At 35.9% G+C, this 25164-nt stretch overlaps 1 protein-coding gene across 1 annotated transcript; it reads right to left on the bottom strand.

Annotated features, from left to right (window-relative positions):
- Nucleotides 1-307: 307 nt before the first annotated feature.
- Nucleotides 308-17956, bottom strand: LOC110451543 (cell division cycle 5-like protein). The gene is made up of 20 exons (XM_021499626.1): nucleotides 17832-17956; nucleotides 16064-16167; nucleotides 15524-15685; nucleotides 15031-15152; nucleotides 14433-14529; nucleotides 14144-14194; nucleotides 13631-13707; nucleotides 12437-12540; nucleotides 12064-12143; nucleotides 11472-11547; nucleotides 10034-10198; nucleotides 9493-9667; nucleotides 7796-7941; nucleotides 6364-6544; nucleotides 4266-4390; nucleotides 3658-3852; nucleotides 2862-3059; nucleotides 2110-2193; nucleotides 1429-1557; nucleotides 308-1088 (listed from the first exon to the last, which is right to left on the bottom strand). Exons 1-20 carry the CDS (start codon nucleotides 17874-17876, stop codon nucleotides 981-983), a joined length of 2424 nt encoding a protein of 807 aa, XP_021355301.1. The 5' UTR covers nucleotides 17877-17956; the 3' UTR covers nucleotides 308-980.
- Nucleotides 17957-25164: the final 7208 nt, after the last annotated feature.

Here is a 25164-nt window from a genome sequence, read left to right on the forward strand (position 1 = left end):
TCAACCAATGAGACTACTTGTAGCTAGGATAATCTCGTATGTAGACATCTATCCGCCTAGCATGTTTCACTGAATTTCAATCATCTTTAGAGAAGCGATAACAAGCAAACAAGCCACCTGATTGCAGTATGGTAAAGAGATGTGTGAGTTCTGAAACATCATACCTGGCCTCAGTTTCACTCCAACATATGTATCCTGACCAAGTTTTATTGAAATTGTGCTGAAACCAAACTTTAATGTACAAACAGATGGAGGCCATAACATAATATTACCTTTCTAGCATATAATGAATCAAACAAAAAATACCTTTGAATACATTCCAAAAATATTTATTACAAGCAAATATGATTCAATAACAAAGTGTAGAGATATTGGTTTCTTGTGCACAAATTTAGTTAATTTAAACTCAAAGACAAACGAGATTTAAATTATTTAACATGATTGTAGACATGTCCAAGAGATTCTTTCCCAATATTGAAATTTTTATTTATTATTTGAAGTTATAAGATTTTTTCTCGTCAGATTCAATGCTATACTCAATTTCCTCATATGTTTATAAAATTGAAACATCACAATGTCTGTACCTGTTCTTTATTTTAATCTGTAATACAAATAATTTCATTCATACATGTGCTAGCAGAATATTTCACCATACATTATTTTTCATTTTGCTTCCCCTGCTCTGAAAAATGCCTCTTCTGTGACTGACACCATCAATGCTTCTTGCACCTCCTTCACTGAAATATCTTATTCATAATTGATAACTTTCCTTTCATTGCCTCTCATACTGAATGTTCTAATTTCTTGCAAATGACACCAACGTTGCTTCTTTCATTTCCTCTCATCGTGAATTGTCTTCTGTGCGAGGATCCTTTTACCTTCTCTCATTCTGAAATGTCTTCTATAATTGACTGTAACTTCCTTTCACCTCCACTCATACCTAAATGTCTTCTATGTGACTGACACTATCAACAACCCTTTCACCTCCTCTCATACTGTAGTATGTCTTTTCTGTACTGCAGTTCACTGTACTTTTTCTGTAACTCTATCTCTCTGTCAGTCTGTCTCTGTACATCTTCTGTTAATGACTGAAAAGAAAAGCACAGCCTTGTAAATAAATGGGGGGAAAGACAACTACTCTAAAACAGTGCAGTATCAGCTCTAGATATACAATTGAGAGAGGAGATTAAAACGCTGGGTAATAGTGCAAATTAGGCACAGATAGTTTTGGGCTAAAACTTTATAATGCCCTACTTTCAAACTTTTGTTCCCAAAATAGATTTGTGAAGTTTACATTTCACATCAACCCATAAATGGTCAAGATTCTTTACTCTATCAATTATGCAATTTTGTTGGAATTATATATCATCATCTTTTTCAGACAGCAAATTAAGTGAAAATATAAGAATATATAGTATAGAAACTCACCTCAGATCGTTTGGGTATAGCTCCCAACTCGTGTTGTCGTAGATTTTCAAATGTTTTAAACTCTACATAGGTCTGCTCAATCTGTTCATATACATCATGGATCTGCTTGATCAAACCTTGGGAACGAGACTGAAAAAAATAAATAAAAATACATAACATCACCTTTTATTGTTATAGTGGTTTTAAAATTTCGGTGCAAACCAATGTGCATACTCTGAACTAAATTTCCGATAATCTATAGCAGCATCCATGAAATTGCCATTTATTTTCTTTAAATTTATTCAACAAAATAAAGCTATCAATTAATAGAGCAGAAATCATAAGTAAAATAAACTTAAAGATGCAATACTGAATGACCTTGACCTTGGTCAGAGTTTGTTCATATAAGGTAAGAAAAGCTTAGGAAGTCATGGGGCAGAAATCGGGCTCATCAGCTAATCACACTAACAGAGTAAAGCTTTCAAAAGGTGAAAGGAACTGCAGTAATTTTAAAATTGAAGTAATGAGCCCTTTTCATTATTCAGTGTTGACTACAGGTCGCTTTTGCAAATTCAAATTCTCAGAACTATTTGTTTGAAGAGCAATCCTCAAAATAAGTCCAAATGGACAACAATCTATCAACCATATTACTGCTACATATCCTTATTACTAAGGTTGTAAGGGTGACAACCCCATGCTAACCTGATAGCCTCCGAGGATGATCTTCAATCTCTTCTCCAGCTTGGCTGCTTGTTTGGCGTCTTTGGTCATGTGGGATCTGTTACCCTGGAATGTTACAAGTGGCAATTAGCATCACACAAATATATAGATGTTTGTAACAGTTACCGTGAAAACTCATGTAATTTGAGCAGATTTTTTTTGTGTCGAAATTTAGTTTGAAGTTGGGGGTGCGAAAATTACATAGCTACATGTATATGTTCAGTTTTAATAATTTTTTATTTTTTTTATTTTTATTTTTTTAGATATTTGTGTTGCTTTATGAATTGATGAGGCAATTAACGTAAAGTTATTAAATAAATAAAAATACACGAAGTGTCTAGTTATAATTTTCAACTTGAGATAGGAATTGGGTTGGTGTGTGCTGACATGCATATGTGTTCAGCCAAAAAAAGTACCTACGCAAATTACATCTATCAGGTGCGCCAATTACACTCGTTTTTATGGTACATTAGGAAACTTGTTTATATAGCATACTTGGCTCTCATAAGAAACTGATATCACACTAACTATCAGAAGAATATGAACTTGAGCAATCCTGTTGAATATGTTATCAATTACTTGGTATATGGTCATATCTGGATCGAAACTAACACAGTAACATATTGACATAAATGCACAATGACACAAACTACTCTACAGACATTTATTAACATAGCTTGAAACTATGGGTGGCATTTATATTGTATGTTTTTCTCAACCTGAATGGTGTTTACCTCCAGACGTTTCTCCAGGGATTCTATGCGATCCTTTTTGTTGGCGAGGTTGGCGCGTGTGTAGCGGTTCTGTGAGGGGAGGTAGAGTACCTGGGAGTAACACTCCTCCCACACCTGGGAGTACGACTCTATAGACAAGTCACCGTGGTTCATTCCCCCCTTCACCACTTCCATCTCTCGCTTCAGCTGCTGCTTTGCCTGGGGAGACGGCGACACATTTTAACATGCAGTAAACAGTATGTGTTTCTACAGTCTAACTGATAAATATTGCAACAATACTTTGAACAGAGCCTGTTTAATCACTCAAGTAGGATTACCACAACTTTAACAATAATAAATTTCATTAGCAAATAAACATACCCACATGGATGGGATTAAAACAATCTGAACTGATGAGGTTATAGTTGCAGTACAAACCATCCTCAGTCTTTAAAATGGGATTTATCAGTTTGGTACCAGTAATATAATGTGCTGAGTTGTTTTCAGCAGTGTAGAATCAAAATACTGTTTTTTTGCACTCTTTGCTTGACAAAAGAAACAGATATTTTCGAAAGCAGCAAAACAAGGTTTAAGTTACTGTTTGTGTTCATACAAACTTAGCGTACATCCCCAGTCTTGTCCTGATTGGGTCACTTTACCTACCCCTTCAATTACTGTTTGTGTTCATACAAACTTAGCGTACATCCTCAGTCTTGTCCTGATTGGGTAATTTTACCTACCCCTTCAATTACTGTTTGTGTTCATACAAACTTAGCGTACATCCTCAGTCTTGTCCTGATTGGGTCACTTTACCTACCCCTTCAATGTCCTCTTCAGTGTAGCCGGAGTAGGGATGCTGCTCCAGATAAGCTAAATGCTGGGCCTGATTGACCACGCCCTTCTGACTGGGCTTCTTACTGTTGGGGTTAACACCTAGCTGACCCGGAGTGGGGCTGTACACAGCATCATAGTGAAGCATCGTTAGCATCTCCTTCTTGATCAGCTCCTCTGCCTGTTAATACATTTATATTGATACAAATAATGGTTTGTTTCACAGATACATTTTTTAAAGAACCTGGTGTCCAACTGAAAATGTTTCTTTCACTGCTCAATAATTATCTCTTTCTTTATTCTAAAATTTTGTTGTAATTTTCCAACACACAGGAAATCAATGTGATACAAACAGGCAACAGTTTGCTTTGAAATGATATATAGCAAAAAATTAGTTTCCAACGTTTGATTACAGAAAAGTCTCATTTTAAGTAAAGCATTGAACCTAAAGAATATGTATTCTATGAAATAGAGCTACTGTTAGTGTTTTGGAAATAAATCACTTTGCATATCAGCCAAAAAACTTTCATGCTAGAAACTAAGTAGTCATGATATGAATTATCAGAGAGTGTTCAACGAAAGGGTACTAGTTACCTTCTGTAGTTCCATCAGAGGTGGGTCACCATGCCCGGCAACACGCAGAATGTTTTTGTTGATTTCTGATGGGCGTGGAAGGTCAAGTTGTACCGCTTGAGAACGAAGACGCAACTCCTTCATACCTGTAATCATAGTCCATATGTTAAACACTTAATCTCAGCTTTATTTAAGTATTTTACTTTCTAAATATTTATTTATTCACCCCTGAAATTTCATAATGAACTATTATTACCTTTGAATTGGAAGAGTTCAAATGTGTCTTCAGGGGTGAATGTTTTAAAAAAAAGTTATTATACAGAAAGTTTGTTTGTTTGTTTGTTTGATTTTGTTTAACGTCCTATTAACAGCTAAGGTCATTTAAGGAGGGCTATACAGAAAGACAAGTCTGAACTCAAGCTAGACGCAAAAAGAAATAATATATATATATATATACATATACCATGTATGGGAAGAGCGAAAGACAAAATCTATAACTATTTAAAGTATGTGGTACCAAAATGCCCCACCACATTTACTTACTCCAAGCATGAGTAACAGTGACCTTGACCTTTGACTCAGCACCCTGAGACATTAACACTGAACAATTGAGTGAAATTTCACCACAATCTGAATTAAAGTAATCAGTGATCACTACTATCTTGTATTAACGATAAAAGTTATCTTGATTCTCTTTTAAAGTAAATTTACTTCAGTACTGAACTAATATGTCAAGTTTCATTAAAATTTGATAAAAAAAGAACTTTATACAGCGATGGAGAGTAACTTTCATTTATTGTAACAGTGGTCTTGACTTTTGTTCCAAGAACCTGAATTTTTTAAGGTATCATGGTACTGGAAACTGATGTGCAGTTCTACCACAATCCAATCAAGGAGGAAGGTATTGATGACAAATTGGTAATGATACATGTCTAAAGTTTTACATGTTGTAAAGTTGTATTTAACAAAATGCATCCTAGAACATGAAGCTAGATAGACATAGATTGGATAGTAATGAGCTACGGAGTGAGAGGGAAGCTACATAGACATAGATTGGAAGGTAGTGAGCTATGGAGTGAGAGGGAAGCTAGATAGACATAGATTGGATGGTAGTGAGCAACGGAGCGAAAGGGAAGCTAGATAGACATAGATTGGATGGTAGTGAGCTACGGAGTGGAAGGGAAGCTAGATAGACATAGATTGGATGGTAGTGAGCTATGGAGTGAGAGGGAAGCTACATTGACATAGATTGGATGGTAGTGAACTACGGAATGGGAGGGAAGCTAGATAGACATAGATTGGATGGTAGTGAGCTACGGAGTGGGAGGGAAGCTAGATAGACATAGATTGGATGGGAGTGAGCTATGGAGTGGGAGGGAAGCTAGATAGACATAGATTGGATGGGAGTGAGCTATGGAGTGGGAGGGAAGCTAGATCGACATAGATTGGATGGTAGTGAGCTATGGAGTGGGAGGGCAGCTAGATAGACATAGATTGGATGGTAGTGAGCTATGGAGTGAGAGGGAAGCTACATAGACATAGATTGGGTGGTAGTGAGCTATGGAGTGAGAGGGTAGCTACAAGACATAGATTGGATGGTAGTGAGCTATGGAGTGGGAGGGAAGCTAGATAGACATAGATTGGATGGTAGTGAGCTATGGAGTGAAAGGGAAGCTAGATAGACATAGATTAGATTGTAGTGAGCTATGGAGTGAGAGGGAAGCTAGATAGACATAGATTGGATGGTAGTGGGCTATGGAGTGAGAGGGAAGCTACATAGACATAGATTGGATAGTAGTGAGCTATGGAGTGAGAGGGAAGCTACATAGACATAGATTGGATCGTAGTGGGCTATGGAGTGAGAGGGAAGCTACATAGACTTAGATTGGAAGGTAGGAGCTATGGAGTGAGAGGGAAGCTACATAGACATAGATTGGATGGTAGTGGGCTATGGAGTGGGAGGGAAGCTAGATAGACATAGATTGGATAGTAGTGGGCTATGGAGTGAGAGAGAAGCTAGATAGACATAGATTGGATGGTAGTGAGCTATGGAGTGAGAGGGAAGCTAGATAGACATAGATTGGATAGTAGTGGGCTATGGAGTGAGTGGTAGAATTACGTTTAGCGTGCTGGATCTCCTCATAATGCTGGTCTACGTCAGCCTGATCCTCTATATATGCGTCTGTCTCCATTTGATCATCGCCCATCTGTTCCATATCCTCTGGGACAACAATCTCGTAGTCATTCTTTGGTCGTGGTAGACTGGCCAAGCCTTGCTTCAGCTGTTTCTTCAGGTCTTGCTGCAGATATAAGGAAGTTCAAGTACAATTTAAAAAAATAATCATTGTCAAAATCCATACATTTTCAATTTTAGTCTTTAATATGAAAACCTCACACTATTTTGTATAATTCAGTATTGACATATATAACCACAATTTGTACAGGTGCAATCACATTTGTTTGTCTTACATTCATCTCCCAAAGATCAAGGACACATCATGGAAAATAGTTCAGGTCTATTTATACCTGTGCAAATATATAGTTATAGGGTGGGGATCTCAATCATTTCCATGCTATGACCTAGAAACTTCAGTCCTTATGGGTTGGCAATATGATTGTGTTCGTCTCTTTCATGTCCAGAAAATAGGTATATGGTTAAAGGTTGGGGATCTCAACCATTTCCAATTTAATTATGACTCATTGACCATATAACCATTTTTTTACCCTTGTAAGCTTGAAAATATGTCATTGTCATTTCTCCAAAGGAACTTTATAGCATTTCATCTCAATGTAGCTACCGGCCAAATATTATGGCCCTGGTCTTTCAGTGCTTAAGATAAGAAAATTCTTAAACCTTTTATCAATTAGAGAGCATGTTAAACTTCGACCTCAGCCAGCACTTTAAGTTGATCCTTGATCTTAACAGATATACTTATCAGTGCTCTAGATCTCATGATTTTTAAGATAACCTTGTTTGTAATTTTTAACATACGTACATATGTATTTGCCCCTGTAACCTTGACATTACATCAAAACGAAATTCATTTGAAGAACTTTATAGCATTTCATCCCAGGTAGCAACTGGTCAGGTATAATGGTCCAGGTTTTTCAGTTCTTAAGAAAAAGCTGTTCAGAGTAACCTTGACAGTCAGATGAGAGATGTATGCCTGACACCACACCATACCATAAGATTACAGGAACTTTGTGCCAAGTGAGCAGGTGATAATGTCGTTGGCAGTAATGTCAGAAGTCCTTACCTGGTAATACTGGTGACACAGTCACTGTCAATTTGTCAGAAGTCCTTACCGGGTAATACTGGTGACACTGTCACTGGCAGTAATGTCAGAAGTCCTTACCTGGTAATACTGGTGACATTGTCACTGGCAGTAATGTCAGAAGTCTGTACCTGGTAATACTAGTGACATTGTCACTGGCAGTAATGTCAGAAGTCCTTACCTGGTAATACTGGTGACACGGTCACTAACAGTTTTGTCAAGTCCTTACCTGATAGAACTGATCAGTGACGGCCATATCAAAGTTCTCCTCCTTACCTGATAGAACTGATCAGTGACGGCCATATCAAAGTTCTCCTCTGGCTGGTTGATATTAAGTTTGTCCCTAACAGGAGTCCTCAAAGGTGTCTGTTGTCCGGGCATTCCTCGCGGGGTCATGCCACCGACCGTCTGAGGGGTCATACCTACATGGACAGAAAGTAAGCAATTCTTCATTCTTATTCATTCATTCTCAGCCTACACATTTACTACCTTTGTGTTAATTCATAGCATATGGATTATATATGAGTATCGGTATTTTCTATACCCAAATGTTCACTGCTAGCCTTCATGTCTTTTCAGTGTTCATTTTCAGCCTATACATCACTGAAGTGTTCACTATAAACCTATATGTCTTAGTATTAGTTTTTATCCAAGTACAGTGGAACCCACTTATTATGATATATTGGTTATTATGATATTTTTACCATGTACCGATTTTTTCCTTCTTTAACTAAGCAAAAAAACCAACCCGTTTATTATATGATATGGTCAAATTTAGGACTCCACTTATTATGATTTATTTTCTGCTGTGAATTGAAATTATAAGGTAAAAAAAGTTGTCCATGTGAAATACCTGGACAATTAAGCAGTAGGTCTGACTAACTGTACTTCGCCCGAGGTGATCACATGTCCACTCCAGGTGAATTTTTCACACCTTGCTTCACCCCAGTCAGCGGAAAACAATAGATTGACCATCGCTTGCTGTTCATACATTTTACTCTTAACAAAACATGTAGTGCAGTTAACTGCTATCTAAAATACACTGTAGGACTGTGTATCAAATTGAAATGATTATACCTACCGACATTATCTAACACAAATTCTGATAAGAAAACGAGCATGATGCCTTTCACAAATATTCGCGCTTGACACGTCATGTTAGAAAATCATGTCAATTTTAATGAAAATATTACTTCAGAATGGAGATGTGTGTTTTTAATCATTTAAGCAATAGTTTCTCTATTGCATTAGAAGTCAATTTCCTCGTGTCTCTGTTGAAAAAGTGTCAAAATCAGGACATACCGCCCTGACAGTATGGTGCTGGAAATTGATCGAAAGTTAACGCTATTGTCGTACTGACGACGGCTGTTTTATTTACAATTGACACCATTTTTGTTACATACAATATTTAATTATTGTTAAAAAGGGAATATTTTGGGGTTTACATTGCTATTCATTCTTTGCAAGTTGATTTCACTACACGACTTGCGAGGCATGTGATTGTCACATGATCGTAAATGACATAGCGTGGCAAAATATTTTTACGCTTATGGGACAAAATGTAACGCAAATTTTCGTTACAAAATAGGTAAATCATGACTATTTATATCACTTCTCTCATCCTATTGACTTTCACATTGCGATATCGTTAGATAGGAATTGGTACGAAGTTTTTTGAAAGTGAAAGTAGAATTTGCATACTGATCATTACGACGGCAAAACGAAATATTCACAAATTTTTCCAATACGCTGATATGTATAACAATAAAGAAATTATTTCAATTATTACTTAATCAGTTTGTATTTATATTTTTTCATGTTCACACATCGATCTATGTCTGATTAATAAAGGGCATCTCACTTCCGGTTCAGACAACATAAAAAACGATCGACAACAGCTTGATCGGTTATTATGATTCTTTTCTCTAGCAAATGGAATATCCTAATAAGCGGGTTCCACTGAATATGTTTACCTGGTCCCTCGCCTTGGCCTGGGGTCCTCATGGGTGTTGCTATCATGGTGTTGGGGGTCTGGGGCAGATTGTGTTTGGGAGTGACGCCACTGAAGTCTGACTGTGTGAGAGGAGTGTTAAGGCCACCCTTGAGGGGGGTGTCCACCACTGTCAGCGCCATAATGTTTTGTGCTTCCTGTAAATATCAGTTACATTAATTCTGTAGCTATAAATACATAAATTATAAATGGCTAGTGCATAAACATATCTCTCCAATTGTGTTCCTTTAAGATAATTTAGTTCACATATCAATAAAAAATATTTGACAATGAAATGTGATATTTTCAATAAGGGTCAGCATGATACAATATGCAATATCCGTTGATCTATTGTTAGACCAGTGACAGGAAGATGCTGACTGCAGGAATCAAATACATGTCAAGTTCATATTCCTCAAGAACAACTTGAACTAATCAAAAGTTTTTCCAAATTTTATACCCACCTAGTGTGAGATCTTATATAGATCAAGAACCGCTGGAAGGTGAAGCTAAACTGTATATACCTGGAGGATATTGTCCTGTAAAGCTGGAGTCCTTGGGGTGCGAAGGTTGGTGGACCCGGGGTTGAGACTGTAGTCTTGGAGAAGGGCCTGACTTGCTCCGTCCTGGGTACCGCTCTCCTCAGCTTGCTGGCGGGCATACTCACTGGCCTGGCCCACCTTCACAACCTGGTATAACAAGATCAAATTATCATCAAGATTGTGCAGGAATTTTCAGCAGATATGAGAATGAACGAGAATGACACTGGATCTGTTTCATGCCCAGGGGTGTAGGATAGGGAAATTCCACCAGAGGGGTTTTGCCAAATTTGAAAATCCTGAGGGTGGAATTTTCCTATCCAACAACCTTGGGCATGAAAGAGTTTTTTTCTCTCATTCCAACCATCAGAATAAGCTCAGAAACCATGAAAATGTGTTTGGACTGGTCACCATTTTAAAAATATCAATTTTACCCCTGAGCTTTTTAGATGAAAACACATCAGCCAGCCAAATTTAGAATATCCCATATGGGCAAACAAAGTTTGCGCAGAAACATTAATAGAAATTTCCTATACCCCTTTCTTACCCCAGACAGCTTTATCTTACACACAGGGAAATGAGAGAAATATGTTTACTATAGTATCATTATACAGATCCAGTACATAACACAAACTGTTAAGTCATTTACTGTTAAGTAGTTTGATCATCTCCTTGCATGCTAAATAATGTTTATTATATCTTTACACTAAGCCACATCCCAGTAAGAAAACAGAGCATTTGTTCTAATTTCAATATTAACGGACAACTGTCTTCCATAACTCTTTCCATAATTCTTTTGTCTACCAAAATTCTTTTGAAGATAATTGCTTTGATTCAATTACTATCTTGTATCTCAATTTTTCTCTTTATAATACATCCATCTTCTACACCAGGTCTACTGTATTATAAACTACCATTGACTGAGTTTCTTGATTTGTTATTCTGTATACTAGGAAATGTTCGCTGTTTATTTTTGCCTTTTTCGCCCTCCGTTATAAGGGTGAAAATAGATTTTACAAGTCAAGGGCAAATATTTTACTACTTCCTCTGTATACAGTGTATTTAAAGCATTGATGAAAACAGTTTTTGTGTCTATTTTTTCAAGCACAAGTCACTTAAATTCAAATGCAACATAATATACAGATAGATTGAAAATGAAGCTGTTTGGGTTCAAAAAGTTTCAACAAATCATTTAAAAGTAAGTTAAAACTTGCATGATTTAATTCAGTTGTATAAGCCTTAAAAATGTTTTATATGACAGTGGAAAGTCCACCGTATGAAATATACAGCAACAGAGGAGTACACAGCATGATGAGGATTAAAATAAGGATTTTATCAATTAAGTTTTGATTTGGTTATGTATCAAACAGCAGGACTGTCATCGACTGATACTAGCTCCGTAGTCCTGGTTTATAAAGAGTACCTCTTCAAGTTCTGCGTCCGATATCTGAGGGGACGGTAACACCAGTTTGCTCCTTTTCTTTACAGGTTCCTGGAAACTGAATCAACAAATGATGGTATTATTGTGATTACTGTAAACATTTTAGTGAACTCATACTTTAGTGCATTATCAAATTTTAATAGATTAATGCATTGATGAATTGGCACATCAAGAAAATATGCAATGGAGATCAATAAACGAGAACTTCAATTGGCACATTGATAATTTAGTGTGATATTTAAATTGCGAAAAGCACTAATAATTATTTTTAGCATATCAAAAAAACGATTGATATTTTCATATTAATTAGCAAGAATTGATTTCAATTTCAAATGTTTTTGAACATTTATTTTGATGCATTAACTGATGATAGTTAATGATAAAACTTTCTCTGTGATTTTTTTTGCATCTGTAAAACTTTAGTGTCGTGTACAGTTTACATCTCAATCCTTACAACATGTCAGTATTTTCCCCCATTAAATTAGAAAATCACAAACACCATTGAAAACAGATGGAAAGTATTGATGTTAAAAAAAAATGATGAGGAATTGTATGACCAATGCTAGGTACTTACTTGCTCTGGCTGGCAATAGCTCCGGGTAGGTCATTCTCTTTCCTCTTTTTCTGTTTCTGTTTGTCCTTCCTTCGCTCTTTCTGGTAATAATAGATAATACAGAGAACATATACTTTGTGATTTTGGATTTATTTTATCTGATTCGTAGAAGATCAATACCATTGTTAGAAAAAAGAGTAATATTCTGTCAAATCTTGTGGCCATTTTCATAGAGAAATATGCTTGCAAAGAATATATTTTAGGTATAAAATATTGTGAATTATTTAATTGTTATAACTCTGTTAAGATTTCTTAATCATACAGGGGATATATAATGAGTGAAAATGATTGCCACCACCAATAACTAATAACTGATTAGTTTGGCTCTAGTTACCTCCTCCTTGTCAGATCTTCGCTCCCCCTCCAGGTTCTGTTGCCTCAGACGTTTGAAGTTAGGTTCTTCAGCCACATAAAGCTCCTGAGATGTGTCATAGAAACCTGCATATAAAACATAGAGTCATTAATTGACAGAAAACTAACATTCTGCATTAAACACCAAAGTTTCTTGTGTCATAGAAACCTGCATATAAAACATAGTCATTTCTGGACAGAAAACTCACATTCTGCATTATACACCAAACTATCTTGTTATAACATCTATATTTATGAAGGACCATCAAATAACATTGAGTGGTTCAGTGGACATGCTCCAGAAGTGCATTGCTCTGGTCCGACATTCCACCTCTTTTAGAGACCTCAAAGTTGATGAGTTGAGAGCTGTGTGTAGTTCAGAAATTACAGTCCACACCACATCATGCAGAACAGCTATTTGAAGTGATGTTATTCCCATATACCATATTTTAGTATAAATGTTTGTGTAAATTAAAAATATGACTAATGTCACATGTTTTTCCTTTTTCAAATGATGTTACACTGACGTCCACTTCAAAATTGTACATTTATACGTCTGCATCCTCACACTTTGATAGGTAAACAATGAAAAACGTGTTGTGAGACTATCACACTATTTAGTCAGGTTACCACTATTGTGGAATCAACCATCACATTGTGACAATATTGACTTTACTTTTCAATGAATGTTATGGCTAGAATCATGAATCAAATAAATAAATAAATTTTCTACAAATTATCTCAAAAGAAAGGATGAGGACCCACTGGTTCCTGTTCAAAATTATATTTCCTTGACTCTATTTACAGCGCTGACATGTTGGGGCCTAAAGGAGGCTGTCTTTAGAGCACAACTACCTGCCACCATGGGAACGATGAATGTCATTAGGTATTCACCCCGGGATCACTACAGGCACATCGGAATTGACCTCATTGCAGGGAAATTGGGTCTCCAACCCCCCTGTCTATTCTACAAAATGTAACCATAAGAAATATGTAGTGGAGCTATGGTCCTTTAAAATATATTACTATGGCTGGCAAACTAACTCAGGGACTTGTCAGGTTTTATTAAAACTTGTCAGCAATAGCAATAAGTGCTGGAGACCATTAAATCATTTGCTAAGACATGTATTGCTCAAGGACAACTATTGAATATACGATTAGTTCTTTCAAATTTTACCTGGTGCTGGTTTCTTTTCAAATGGGATTTCAGCATTGTAGTCTACACCTCTCTTCTTCTTTCTCTGTTTCTTGATGCTGTTAGTGATATCAATATAGTGATGTACTCAGGGTATAAGCCCAGATTTTTATAACATTTTTGCTTCATGTTTAAGTACACTGGTACTCTCAATGCTGTACATTCGTAGAGATCAGTATAAGATAAATATGTTCTGGACAAGATATAAGTAAGAACTAATATAAAAAAGTGTCTGCCTAAATGATAAAAGTCAAATGGTATGGTAACAGTTTTCATGTATCTTTTGTTATATATGTGTATATATATCGATTTAGTTTTGTTTCAAGCATTTTGAAAGCATTAATTTAATTAAAGACACCTAACAAAACAATAATTGTTTTGTACATAGGTGCGTTAAGACGTACAATGCCATATCAATTTAATTTTTACTAAGGTCTGAGCTCTCCAGTGTCACCACAAGTGGTCAGGTTATAACTGATTATCTCCCTTACTTACTCTATACCGGCCGCTCTAAGCTCACGCCTCTTCTGTAAAGCTGCCAACCTCCTGTAAAGGTAAGCAAAGATATTGACCAGACTAATTTATGAATATATATAAGGAAGAATGTTAAGTTTTGATTTGTAAATAGTTCCAATAATCAAATCTTTTATTAGAACTGAGAAGTAACACTGTATTTTGGTACTACACCATTAGCAACATATTGTAATCCGAGATGGTTCTGATTTGATCTCTTCCAAGAATGAAACCATACCAAACAGATATCATGTAATCTGTATAACATTACCTAGCCTCCTCCAGCTGTTTTTCCCTTGCTTTCCGTTTAGCTTTTTTACCCTGTGTGTTTGCTAGCCTAGCTCGGGCTTCTGACAACATCTCCAATTCTGTATGAAACCAAAAATTACAAATTTATTGAATTTCATTTTAAAAACAAGGAAGTGAATATTACTAACACAATGACATAAAACATGTGTGAATGTCAGCTTGCCTACAGATCAGATATACCGCGTACTTGACACAGTATCACAATATGGATTGTTTTCATTAAGACATAAACATACACATTGTTAATCGCAACCATCATAGATTAATGAACATCAAGCTACCGAGATATATCCATTTATACCTGCACAGTTTATATACATCATTACATCATTTTGCTATCAAGTGACACATCTAATACAAGACAATACACATGTATATATGGTTAAGCTCCAGTATAGTTTTATTGTACATCATATTAAAATAGAAAAGTTTCCTTCTGCAATGCACTTGAAATCTGGGTTTATAATAAGTCATTCAAATTGGTAAGAACAACTTAACACTTATACTTTATAAGAATGATGGCAACATCCTCTGTTACAAATACAATTTAAATCGCCCACCATCTTCATCCATGTCAACAGGATCAGGCTTTGCTGGTTTGGTTTCAGGATTAGGATCAATTTCTCCAGGCCTAAGTTTCCTCGGGTCATCCTCAGACTCATCTCGATTCTGGGCTTTGTCACTGATAATACATTACAAAAACAATGTACTATTGTAATATCATATTCCGATAGTGATTTAAACTATTTTATTACTATGGTTAAATTAAAACTGTATTCACATTTAAAACTTTCCTGCATATCCAAATACTGGAGCCAATGCCTTGCGCAACTTAAATGTATCTGTTGGTTGGTTGCAGTTTGGTATTCAGGGTGACATAATGATATAACCATGTGTACACATTAACCAATATTTAAAACTAAGTTTGTGAGCTGTGTCAATACCAGGTTGTGTGAACAAATTTATCTAAGTAGAATTCATTTTTTTAATGATTATGCATGTAACTTAATTGAATTGGTTTTATGAGAAGACCGAGATTCCCATATAACGTACAGTAAGTATTCGTAGTGCTCCAGACACTGTGCGGCAGTACGTCCAATGATAGGGGCGATGGTCCTCCACTGTGTTGGCATCAACTTGGCCAAATGTAACAACTTTTCCTCTTCCTCCCTGCTCCATTCTGTTTTCTTGATGCTAGGATCCAGCCATTCAAACCTAAAATCATTGACCAATTTATATCAATCCATAATAAAGTTATCTTCTTTTTTGAAAACATTTTACTACATAGAACATACCTTGAATGCCTTCAGAATTTCCATAAATGTGGTTTTAATGAATATTATTGAAATTTCAAATCAATTGAGCAATAAAAACTTGATTTATCATTTGGATACGTTTTTAAATATTTTCTTTCTATTCAAAGTTGCAGTGACTTACTTCATAACCAAACCAATGCATGGGCAAAATTTGATTACTATACAGCACCACAAGCATTAAATATTGTGACACAAACAGAAGCTTAAATAACTTTAAACACTACTAGCTATTAATCTAACAGATTATTTCCAAAAAATGTAACAAACTGGAACTTACCATCTGGCTTTACACTGTTTGGCTGACTTTCTGTGTAGCAGTGATGCAATTCGTGCCCACTGGTTTTTCCCATATTTCATAACAGCGGCTTTGAGAATTTCATCCTTTAAAAACAAACATTTTAATTGATGGATGGTAATTATATAAGTTAAGTTATCATGTAGTGTGTTAAATTGAATATTCCTTCATATTTTATATCATGTTCCAGATATCAATGTTTGAAAAGACTTATAACATGATACGGTCTTTTCCAACAATTTGGTGACCAAGGTGATAATTTAAAATAGAAATCATGTTCAGAGCAGACGACTGTCAAAAATTTGTGTAATTCGAGTTCTAAACGGTTCTTTTAGAACCTGTGCTCAGTGAACAGCTGTATGTAATATCTGCAGCCATCTAATTCGCTGACATTTTCAAGTGTTATATGACATCAATTGTTAATCTTTAACCAGATACATGTATACTTTGAGCCTCAATTTCAGATATCTCGAACACATATATAGTGATAGTAACGCTTTGTTTATACTGCCGCCTTGTACCATCACACACATATATAGAGCTTCAATCCTAGACATCTTGTGTGCACATACATTAAAACATTGCACCTGCTTTCATTTCAACTATGTCTACCAATGTCTACTTCTTCAACATATTGAAGATTATGTCAATGTAGGGTTGTGAAAGTGTGTGCATGGTAAAAGAAGGATGTAGTCGTGTATATGAAATACTAGTAGTTTAGAGATTGAAGTTTGTTTTTTAAAGATGTCGAGAGATTCTGAAGTTACTCAATAAGGAGGTGGTTTATTCCAATCTACGGAAGAAAGAGAATTTGCGACAGTAAGCTTAACAGTGAGGAATGTGGTTAAGGAGATCGAGTGTCTGGATTGTCAGAATTGTGGTGTCAAGTTGAGGTGTTATGGTAGAGTTTAGTGACAAATCTTGCAGCTCTACGCTGTGTCTCTTGATTGGTAAGGATCCCACACAGAAGTAGCATATTCTAAAGATGGACGCACTAGAGATTTGCATGCCTGTTCTTAAATATTTTTGGAGTTTACTTTTAAGTTGCGGCGAATGAAGCCTAATGTTTAATTTGCTTTGTTTGTAATATTGTTAATTGGTTCATTGCAGGTGACACCTTTGTAAGCGTCTAGTCTCTTCTTGAGGTGCTTCTTAATACTGTCCACTTCACTTCCAGTTGCATTTGAAGAGGACTTAATTTCTCAAAAACTAGTGAAAATTATGTGCATGTGCAGTTGGTGGTAACAAAAGTTGCATCCTGATTTAATGTGGGAATCCCATAAATTTCAGATATTGTTGGATTGTGACACCTGAATATTATGGCAAAGATCTTGGGTCAAGCTGTACTAAATATTCTCAGTATGTGTGTGTTCAAATTACAAATGAAAATCATACAATTACAACTCTCGAAAATAGCTGGTAGCTAGCTTTATATGTCGACCGGCTAATTATGTTGGAGGATGCAAGTGTAACTCCAGCCAATTTATTTATGGCACCGAGTGGAACCAAATCGGTCAATTTATTTACCAAACTACACGAAACGCAGATATTATCAAGTATCAGTAAGGATACTTCTGAATCACATATGAACATTTAGTCATATCAATGCATTATTTTGCATGCTACTTTTTCGTTTGTTTACATCCGCCACCCCCAACCCATGAACCCATGTTGTCCACATGTGGTCAGATTTTTGCTATTAAAATTAGACTGTGGTCGTCATCAGGTTAATTTTTTAGCAAGGCATTACCTCGGTGTTTCGCCACACACCACCCTTGATCATAATCCTCGGCATCTTGGCCTTTGTAGTGGACACTCAGTGCAAACTAAAACCTAAACCGCTTCGTCCCTTCTACGTATGAAAACTACTTCCGGTTCTCGTCTTTTCTCGTCTATTTCCGAGATTACGTATTCTTTTGGATACCATCGGACTTCATCCATTGTATCTAAGTAAAGTAAAAGTAAGCCCAGCGCCACAACACGAGTTTTGACGTGAGTATTTATTCGAAAAAATCCAAATTTATTTAATATGACGGGACATAATGAGCATTAAACACGTAATATATAGTAATAATCTACCGGTTTTTATGGTTGTCATTTAAATAAACCTGCAACAATCAGCAGTGTTTGCAAATTTTACACACTGACCACGAAATTAGATTGGATCCGTGCACTGACTAAGAGAAATATGTGACCCTTATTTATGAAGACTTTTTGTACTTTTAAAAAAACACCTTAAATAAACCGGTGCAATGAAGATTATTGTTTTTAAATTGATTTTAATTGGATATAGAGCCTGTCATTTTCACTTAAGTCAATATATAACATGAGATGTGTGTGTAAAAAAATACTCTGTAAACTGGCAAAAAATGACAGAAAGTTTATTCGTAAAATGTAAGAATATATGTGCAGTTTTGCTTAATACACTTTATATCTTGCGCAAAATGAACCCATGCATGGAAAAACAGGATTATATATTTCAATCTTGTCCCATTTTTATTTGTGGTCTGAGTGTAAAAGATGTGCATTGATTAGGTTGCCTTACTAGCGTCAGCTGTAGGGAATTTCCCTTTAGCTTAGCGATAGAGCATCGGGCTGGAGAGCCAAGGGTCGCGGGTTCGAGCCTCAGCGACAGCACTATCTTTATCACTTTTCCTCATCCTATTACAAACTGGTGCCGTTGGCCCTCCCCGTTCATGGTAGGAGAACCCTTGGTGGGTAGTCAAAGAACCTGGGTTGGTGTTAGAAATAAGGGGGGAATAATGTTAAGGATGTGCATTGATCAGGTTGCCTTACAAGCGTCAGCTGTAAGGAATTTCCCTTTAGCTTAGCGGTAGAGCATCAGGCTGGAGAGCCAAAGGGTCGTGGGTTCGAGCCCCAGCGACGGCACTATCTTTATCATTTTTCCTCGTTCTATTACACTGAGTGTCAAACATATACTAGCTAGATTGATTTCGCTCACGACTGACAGCTAACAGAGGAATTGAAATACAAATTTCCTAAACAATCCTACCTTTCCTTATACTGATATTGGTATTTGTATGATAATGAATGAATATTTGTGTCTGTTTGTTTTATGTCATATTATGTATATATTGTAACTGTATTGTATATTAATGTAAAAATTTGAAAAGTAAAACATGAATAAAGAATGATAACCAACCATCACTCATTGGGGAACCTCTATATTACTAATCAAATATTGCTTGATTTCACAATGCTTGGTGCCAAATTAATTGCAAATCAATTAAAATTGTCTTTAAGGAAAACATAGCATCAACTGCATTTCATACTTTTTACTCACCATCAGCTAACTAGGGTTTTATTTCATACCTTTTACTCACCATCAGCCACCTAGGGCTACATTTTATACTTTTATGCAACATCAGCTACCTAGGGCTACATTTCATACTTTTATGCAACTTCAGCTACCTAGGGCTACATTTCATACTTTTATGCAACATCAGCTACATAGGGCTACATTTCATACTTTTATGCAACATCAGATACCTAAGGCTACATTTCATACTTTGTACTCACCATCAGCTACCTAAGGCTACATTTCATACTTTTACACAACATCAGCTACCTATAGGGCTACATTTCATACTTTTACGCAACATCAGCTACTTAGGGCTACATTTCATACTTTTTACTCACCATCAGCTACCTAAGGCTACATTTCATACTTTTTACTCACCATCAGCTACTTATAGGGCTGCATTTTATACTTTTACACAACATCAGCTACCTAAGGCTACATTTCATACTTTTTATTCACCATCAGCTACCTATAGGGCTTTATTTCATACTTTACCCAACATCAGCTACTTAAGCCTACATTTCATATTGATAAGCCGATTAGTACTCTGTTAGAAACAATGCTGACATTCAGAGGAACAGAGTGTTGTAAAATTTAGGTACAAAAGGCCCTGAAATTGGGAATGGTCCATTTAACAGACGTATGAAGGGAAAGGCAATGAGAAGTGAACCGTGCATCAATCCCAGCTCTCACACCTACCAGTAACAGCGGATAAGAGCAAAAAAAGAAGAATTTTGCACTTTATGATAAAAGCATGAATTTGGTGCATTTAAAGATATGCAGGCATCCAAAAAAATACTTACTTCTGGTAAAATCCAAGGTGGAAAATCTAAGGTGGTCGCATCCAGCAGGTTAGATTTATCGCACTATAAATGTACATGCCCATATAAGTGTATCAGGGGTGTACATTTCTAGGAGACCTATTCCCAGTGGTAAGAGATTTTAATGTCATGGCTAATGAAAGTTTTCATATTTACAATATACAACGAAAGTTTAAGTTTGGCTGTTTTTCAAAATTACCGGTGAGCTATTATTCTATCAGAAATTGTTCATCCTTTTACATATACCTGCCAAAAGTTTTATGTTCCCTGCATTGAGTCCTTCTACTCTTCTGTCACTATATAGCTTAACTAATTCTAATTTTTCTGCTTCGAAAACCCCCAGCTACAAGATGTCATTTTATCATCAGTGAGGCTGTTTTTGGACAAGAGAGGAACCAAACCATCAGACTCATCTATAGGATTGGCAGACACAAAAAAATGTATGTGATCATTAAACTTCCTTTTTGTTTTTAGCTCCATAAAATCAAATATTGTGTTCTTTCAAACCTTTTGAGTTCATACAGTTGCAGAGAAAAAAAATCATGACTGGTATCTTCCTCGATTTATGGAGTTGTTTTGATTTCTGAAAATTCAAGATTCATGATTAAAAAAATCCCCAAGGAAGTTTAAAATTGAAAAATACCCTATTAATTCAAATACTTCAAAGATAACAAGCTATAGCTTGAACTGTTATGTCTGGAATGGCTTTAGACAATGACTGCATGCACTAGTGATGTGACATTTCCTCCAGCTTCCATGTCGACCCGTCTAAAACAACCTATCTGTATGAGATGTAAATGTCTCCAATTCCATATGGAGTTATGTCCGCATTCTAATGACAAAACACAATAGCTGTAATAAAAACAAATCCTTGTATCTTGATGTCTGAGGCAAAATCAAAAAAATATTTGTTTTCTATATAGAGCAAGGTAAAAGTTACAACTTTCTTGTATGCAAATATTTTATTTGCACTCCTGAAGGATACTCCTTGTGGCTCAGTATGTTTGTGAGGGCATGTTGTCATGTTGATAATTCAAAAGGGCCTCTTTCATAGTATGTTATGTGTACGATTACATATTTTTCAATATGAATGTGGTCATAAATAAACCAAGTATATATTAAGAACCTTCGATGCAAAATTAAAACTGCAAATTATTTTGGGAACAAAACAGTAAATTAAAGTACTTTGCAGTTTATTTATTTGTGTCGCCTGACAGAAAGTGTAAAATTTAAGAGGCATACAACAATTCTGTTAAAACAGATTCCATGTTTCACAGTACCATCGGAAATGTGAAAAGGATGCCTTTCACTCCGTAACTATTGAGCTCAAAATAGTAGGAGAGGGGAATAGGAAACATTACAATTACTTTTTTTGGCCTAAGATTGAATGGCTGTGAGGCAGAAAACCTGGTGATCTCATCCAAATAAATAATGATTGCAAATGAATCAACGGGAAGCCAGTTGTATGACAAGTAAGTGAAAGTAACATGTATGGTACAACTAAGATGATGTCTGCTTGTAAATGGATTCTGTATATAGGCATTCACTTGTCTGGTTGTCAGGCCGCATTGCACTTCCATTGGCCCAAGTTCTCTCAATTAGGTCTTTGGGGAATGGTAAAAAATAGTTACGACTTTATTCGTCACTGTTTGAAATCCTGAGGGCTGACCCACGTGCAGAAGAATGCCCATTACCATGAAGACTGACAGCAGACCTGTCGGATGCTACAGGCGTTTTTATCAGTTATTAGTTTTATTACAGATTATGGCCGTGTCATGCTGATCTATTGGCCTATTTGAATCATTGTGATAAATTTATGACAGGGGAAACGTTTTTCTTATCAATTGAGTATGATTGTGTATTGCTGCGATATATATAGGAGATCACACTATTGGGAGTATTAGATTCAATCTCTGGATTATAAAATTAGGTCAGTGGAATTTATTTTGTATCAGTCTCATATTTAAGACTCTAAATATATTGATCTTTCAATTTTAAAGCATAATAAAAGTTATCATAAATATCATTCCTTGTCCCAGGCTTAGTTATAAGTGTAACAAAGGCGGGAAGCCCCATCAATCAATCACGATCTAATTCTCTCTGCTGGGGCCACAAAGAGTGTGAAAGATTCTGATGTTTTATTTACTAATGGACACTTCAGGTAGAGAGTCCCAGATTTCTTGGGTAAGTTTCGATTTTTCTGATTTGTAGATTCTTGCCGATTTGCAATGACAAAGATTTTTATCGGAAAGAAATACATTTTTTTTTTACCAGAACGGGGCCACAGTGGCCAAGTGGTGAAGGCATCTGACATTCTGCTACCACTAGCCCTCCACCACTGGGTCGCGGGTTCGAGATCTACGTGGGCATTCGCCAGGTACTGGCCATAGGTTGGTAGTTTTTTCTCTGGAAACTCTGGCTTTCCTCCTCTTCCTTAAATGACCATGGCTGTTAATAGGACGTAAAACACAACAAACAAATTTTACCAAAACATCTCTGACTGCTATAGGGATTTGATCCCGAGACCTCTTGACTATAAGGCAGAGTCTCAGCTTATTCTCTGTACTGTCTGTTATTTGTTGTAGTTGTACTTTTCTACACATTTATAATTACTGACAATGATTTTTAAATGTTGTAACTCCCTAAAAAGGCCTAAAGCCTGTCATTGTCTTTGTATGAATGTAGAGAAAATAACATAAATTTCACAAGAAATTTACAAAACTTGTCTGACAATGTGTAGGCAGTAGAAAAGTAATGGGACTGATTCTACATTAACTGCAGTTTTATTGTCATTGTATAGGCTCTGACTTATTAGTAAATATCCTGAAGTTTAATTTTTGATTGTTTTTGTCCAACTTGATATACAGTGACAAGATAGCAGGTATCATATACGGTTGTATACGTGAACACAGTGTGGATCGTGTCCCTTTAATCTGGAATTGATCAGGTTACACTTTCTTTGGGGAGATAGAATAGTATCTATCTACAGGGAGCTTGCAGGAAGTTTTTCTGTCTCTATAGAATCATTTTAAAAAGCATATCGGTATCGAAGCAGGAGAAATGTCAGAATGTGGAAAATTGAAAATGAATATTTAAAAAGTTAATTGTTTTTGACATGACTATCATTTCGCAAGGGATGTATCGCCATACTGTGATAGCTGAAATTGGGTCTGTCTGGTTCGACAGGGGATTTGTTATCAGAACAAAACCATGTCGGCTGGTGTCATGTCGGATGGAATACCTTTTTTTAAAACATAGGAAATTGTTTTAGAGCTATACTGTAAACAGGGTATAATATTTATCTTTAACAGGTTAACATTTATTTCATATAGGGTAAAATATATATTTGCTGTATACAAGGTGATATTTCCTGTAAACAAGGGTAATATTTACTGTATATTGGCATATATTTACTGTATACAGGGCTATATATACTGTATACAGGGTTATATTTACTGTATACAGGGTTATATATACTGTATAAGAGGATATATTTATTGTTTACATCATGGTTCTATTTACGGCACAGAGTTATACAGCTCCCTAGGGTAACAATGTGCAAGATTGACCTTTGTTCATGCAAACCTTGGAGTTGTAGCTAAGTTTACTAGCTCAATGTGTCATGTCCAGATATTCTGTAATATGCAGATCCTTGAATATTTTGTGCAACTCCAAAACCTTTCATTCTGTATATTAGATTTCCTCCCCCATCAGACAGTGTTGTCCACATTTCCAGTCAGGGAAGATATCCTTAGGGTAAAGATGGGGGTTCCCCTGTGTACCAAGTGCACGACTTCAAGTCAACAATGCAACGAATATGTTTATAAATGGCATTCATGGACATCTTTGCTAATTTTCAATTCAAAGTCCAGTTTGGACAATTTTTAACAATATTGAAATGAGAAGTGAAAACAGATTTAAACTTTTCTAGCAAAACTGAGATAAAAACTTCACTGGTACAGTCATTTGTAAGTATGCTTGTCCCTTCTGCATCTTTTGGTCTTAATAGTATTAATAATACTTTTTATTTAATAATTGTCCTGCGAAATCTGTGTTTCAATTTTTTCTTGTTGGTTTAGATATTTTCACCTGGGAAGGAAATTTCTGTAATATACCTTTGTTTTTCTGTACTACACATATATATATTTCCAGAACCTGTTTTTGTATTATATGATTGTGATTTAGTCCAAGTATTAATGTAAACGGTAGACCCAGTCAAATAAATGACCTTGACTTATATCCAAGGTCACAGGAGTCAAATATGTTAAAAACATTTAAACAACTTCTTCTGAAAAACCTAGAGGCCTAGGGTGATAATATTTGGCCAGTAACATGCTGGGATGAAGAGCTGCCAGGATTTTTCAAATAAATGACCTTGACTTATATTCAAGGTCACAGGGGTCAAATATGTTAAAAACATTTAAACAACTTCTTCTGAAAAACCAAGAGGCCTAGGGTGATGATAGTTGGCCAGTAATATGCTGGGATAAAGGGCTACCAAGTTTGTTCAAATAAATGACCTTGACTCACTTTCAAGGTCACAGGGGTTAAATATGTTTAAAACCTTTAAACAGCTTTTTCTGAATAACCGAGAGGCCTAGGGTGATGATATTTGGCCAGTAACATGCTGGGATGAAGGGCTACCAAGTTTGTTCAAATAAATGACATTGACTTATATCCAAGGTCACAGGGGTCAAATATATTAAAAATATTTAAACAACTTCTTCTGAAAAAACAAGAGGCCTAGGGTGATAATATTTGGCCAGTAACATGCTGGGATGAAGGGCTGCCAGGACTTTTCAAATGAATGACCTTGACTTATATTCAAGGTCACAGGGGTCAAATATGTTAAAAACATTTAAACAATTTCTTCTAAATAACCAGGAGGCCTAGTGTGATGATAGTTGGCCAGTAACATGCTGGGATGAAGGGCTACCAAG

Source organism: Mizuhopecten yessoensis, unplaced genomic scaffold, assembly GCF_002113885.1.
Source record: "Mizuhopecten yessoensis strain PY_sf001 unplaced genomic scaffold, ASM211388v2 scaffold6135_1, whole genome shotgun sequence".
NCBI classification, from domain to species: domain Eukaryota; kingdom Metazoa; phylum Mollusca; class Bivalvia; order Pectinida; family Pectinidae; genus Mizuhopecten; species Mizuhopecten yessoensis.

Bases quoted from the DNA above. Each gene is read 5' to 3' on its own strand.
- LOC110451543 (XM_021499626.1), bottom strand. From the start codon at position 17,876: ATGCCGAGGATTATGATCAAGGGTGGTGTGTGGCGAAACACCGAG. The intron at 14,195-14,432 runs GTAATGTTATAC...TTACCTTTACAG, and splicing joins AAACAGCTGGAGGAGGCTAG to GAGGTTGGCAGCTTTACAGA. The intron at 12,541-13,630 runs GTAAAATTTGAA...TTTTATATGCAG, and splicing joins TGAAAAGAAACCAGCACCAG to GTTTCTATGACACATCTCAG.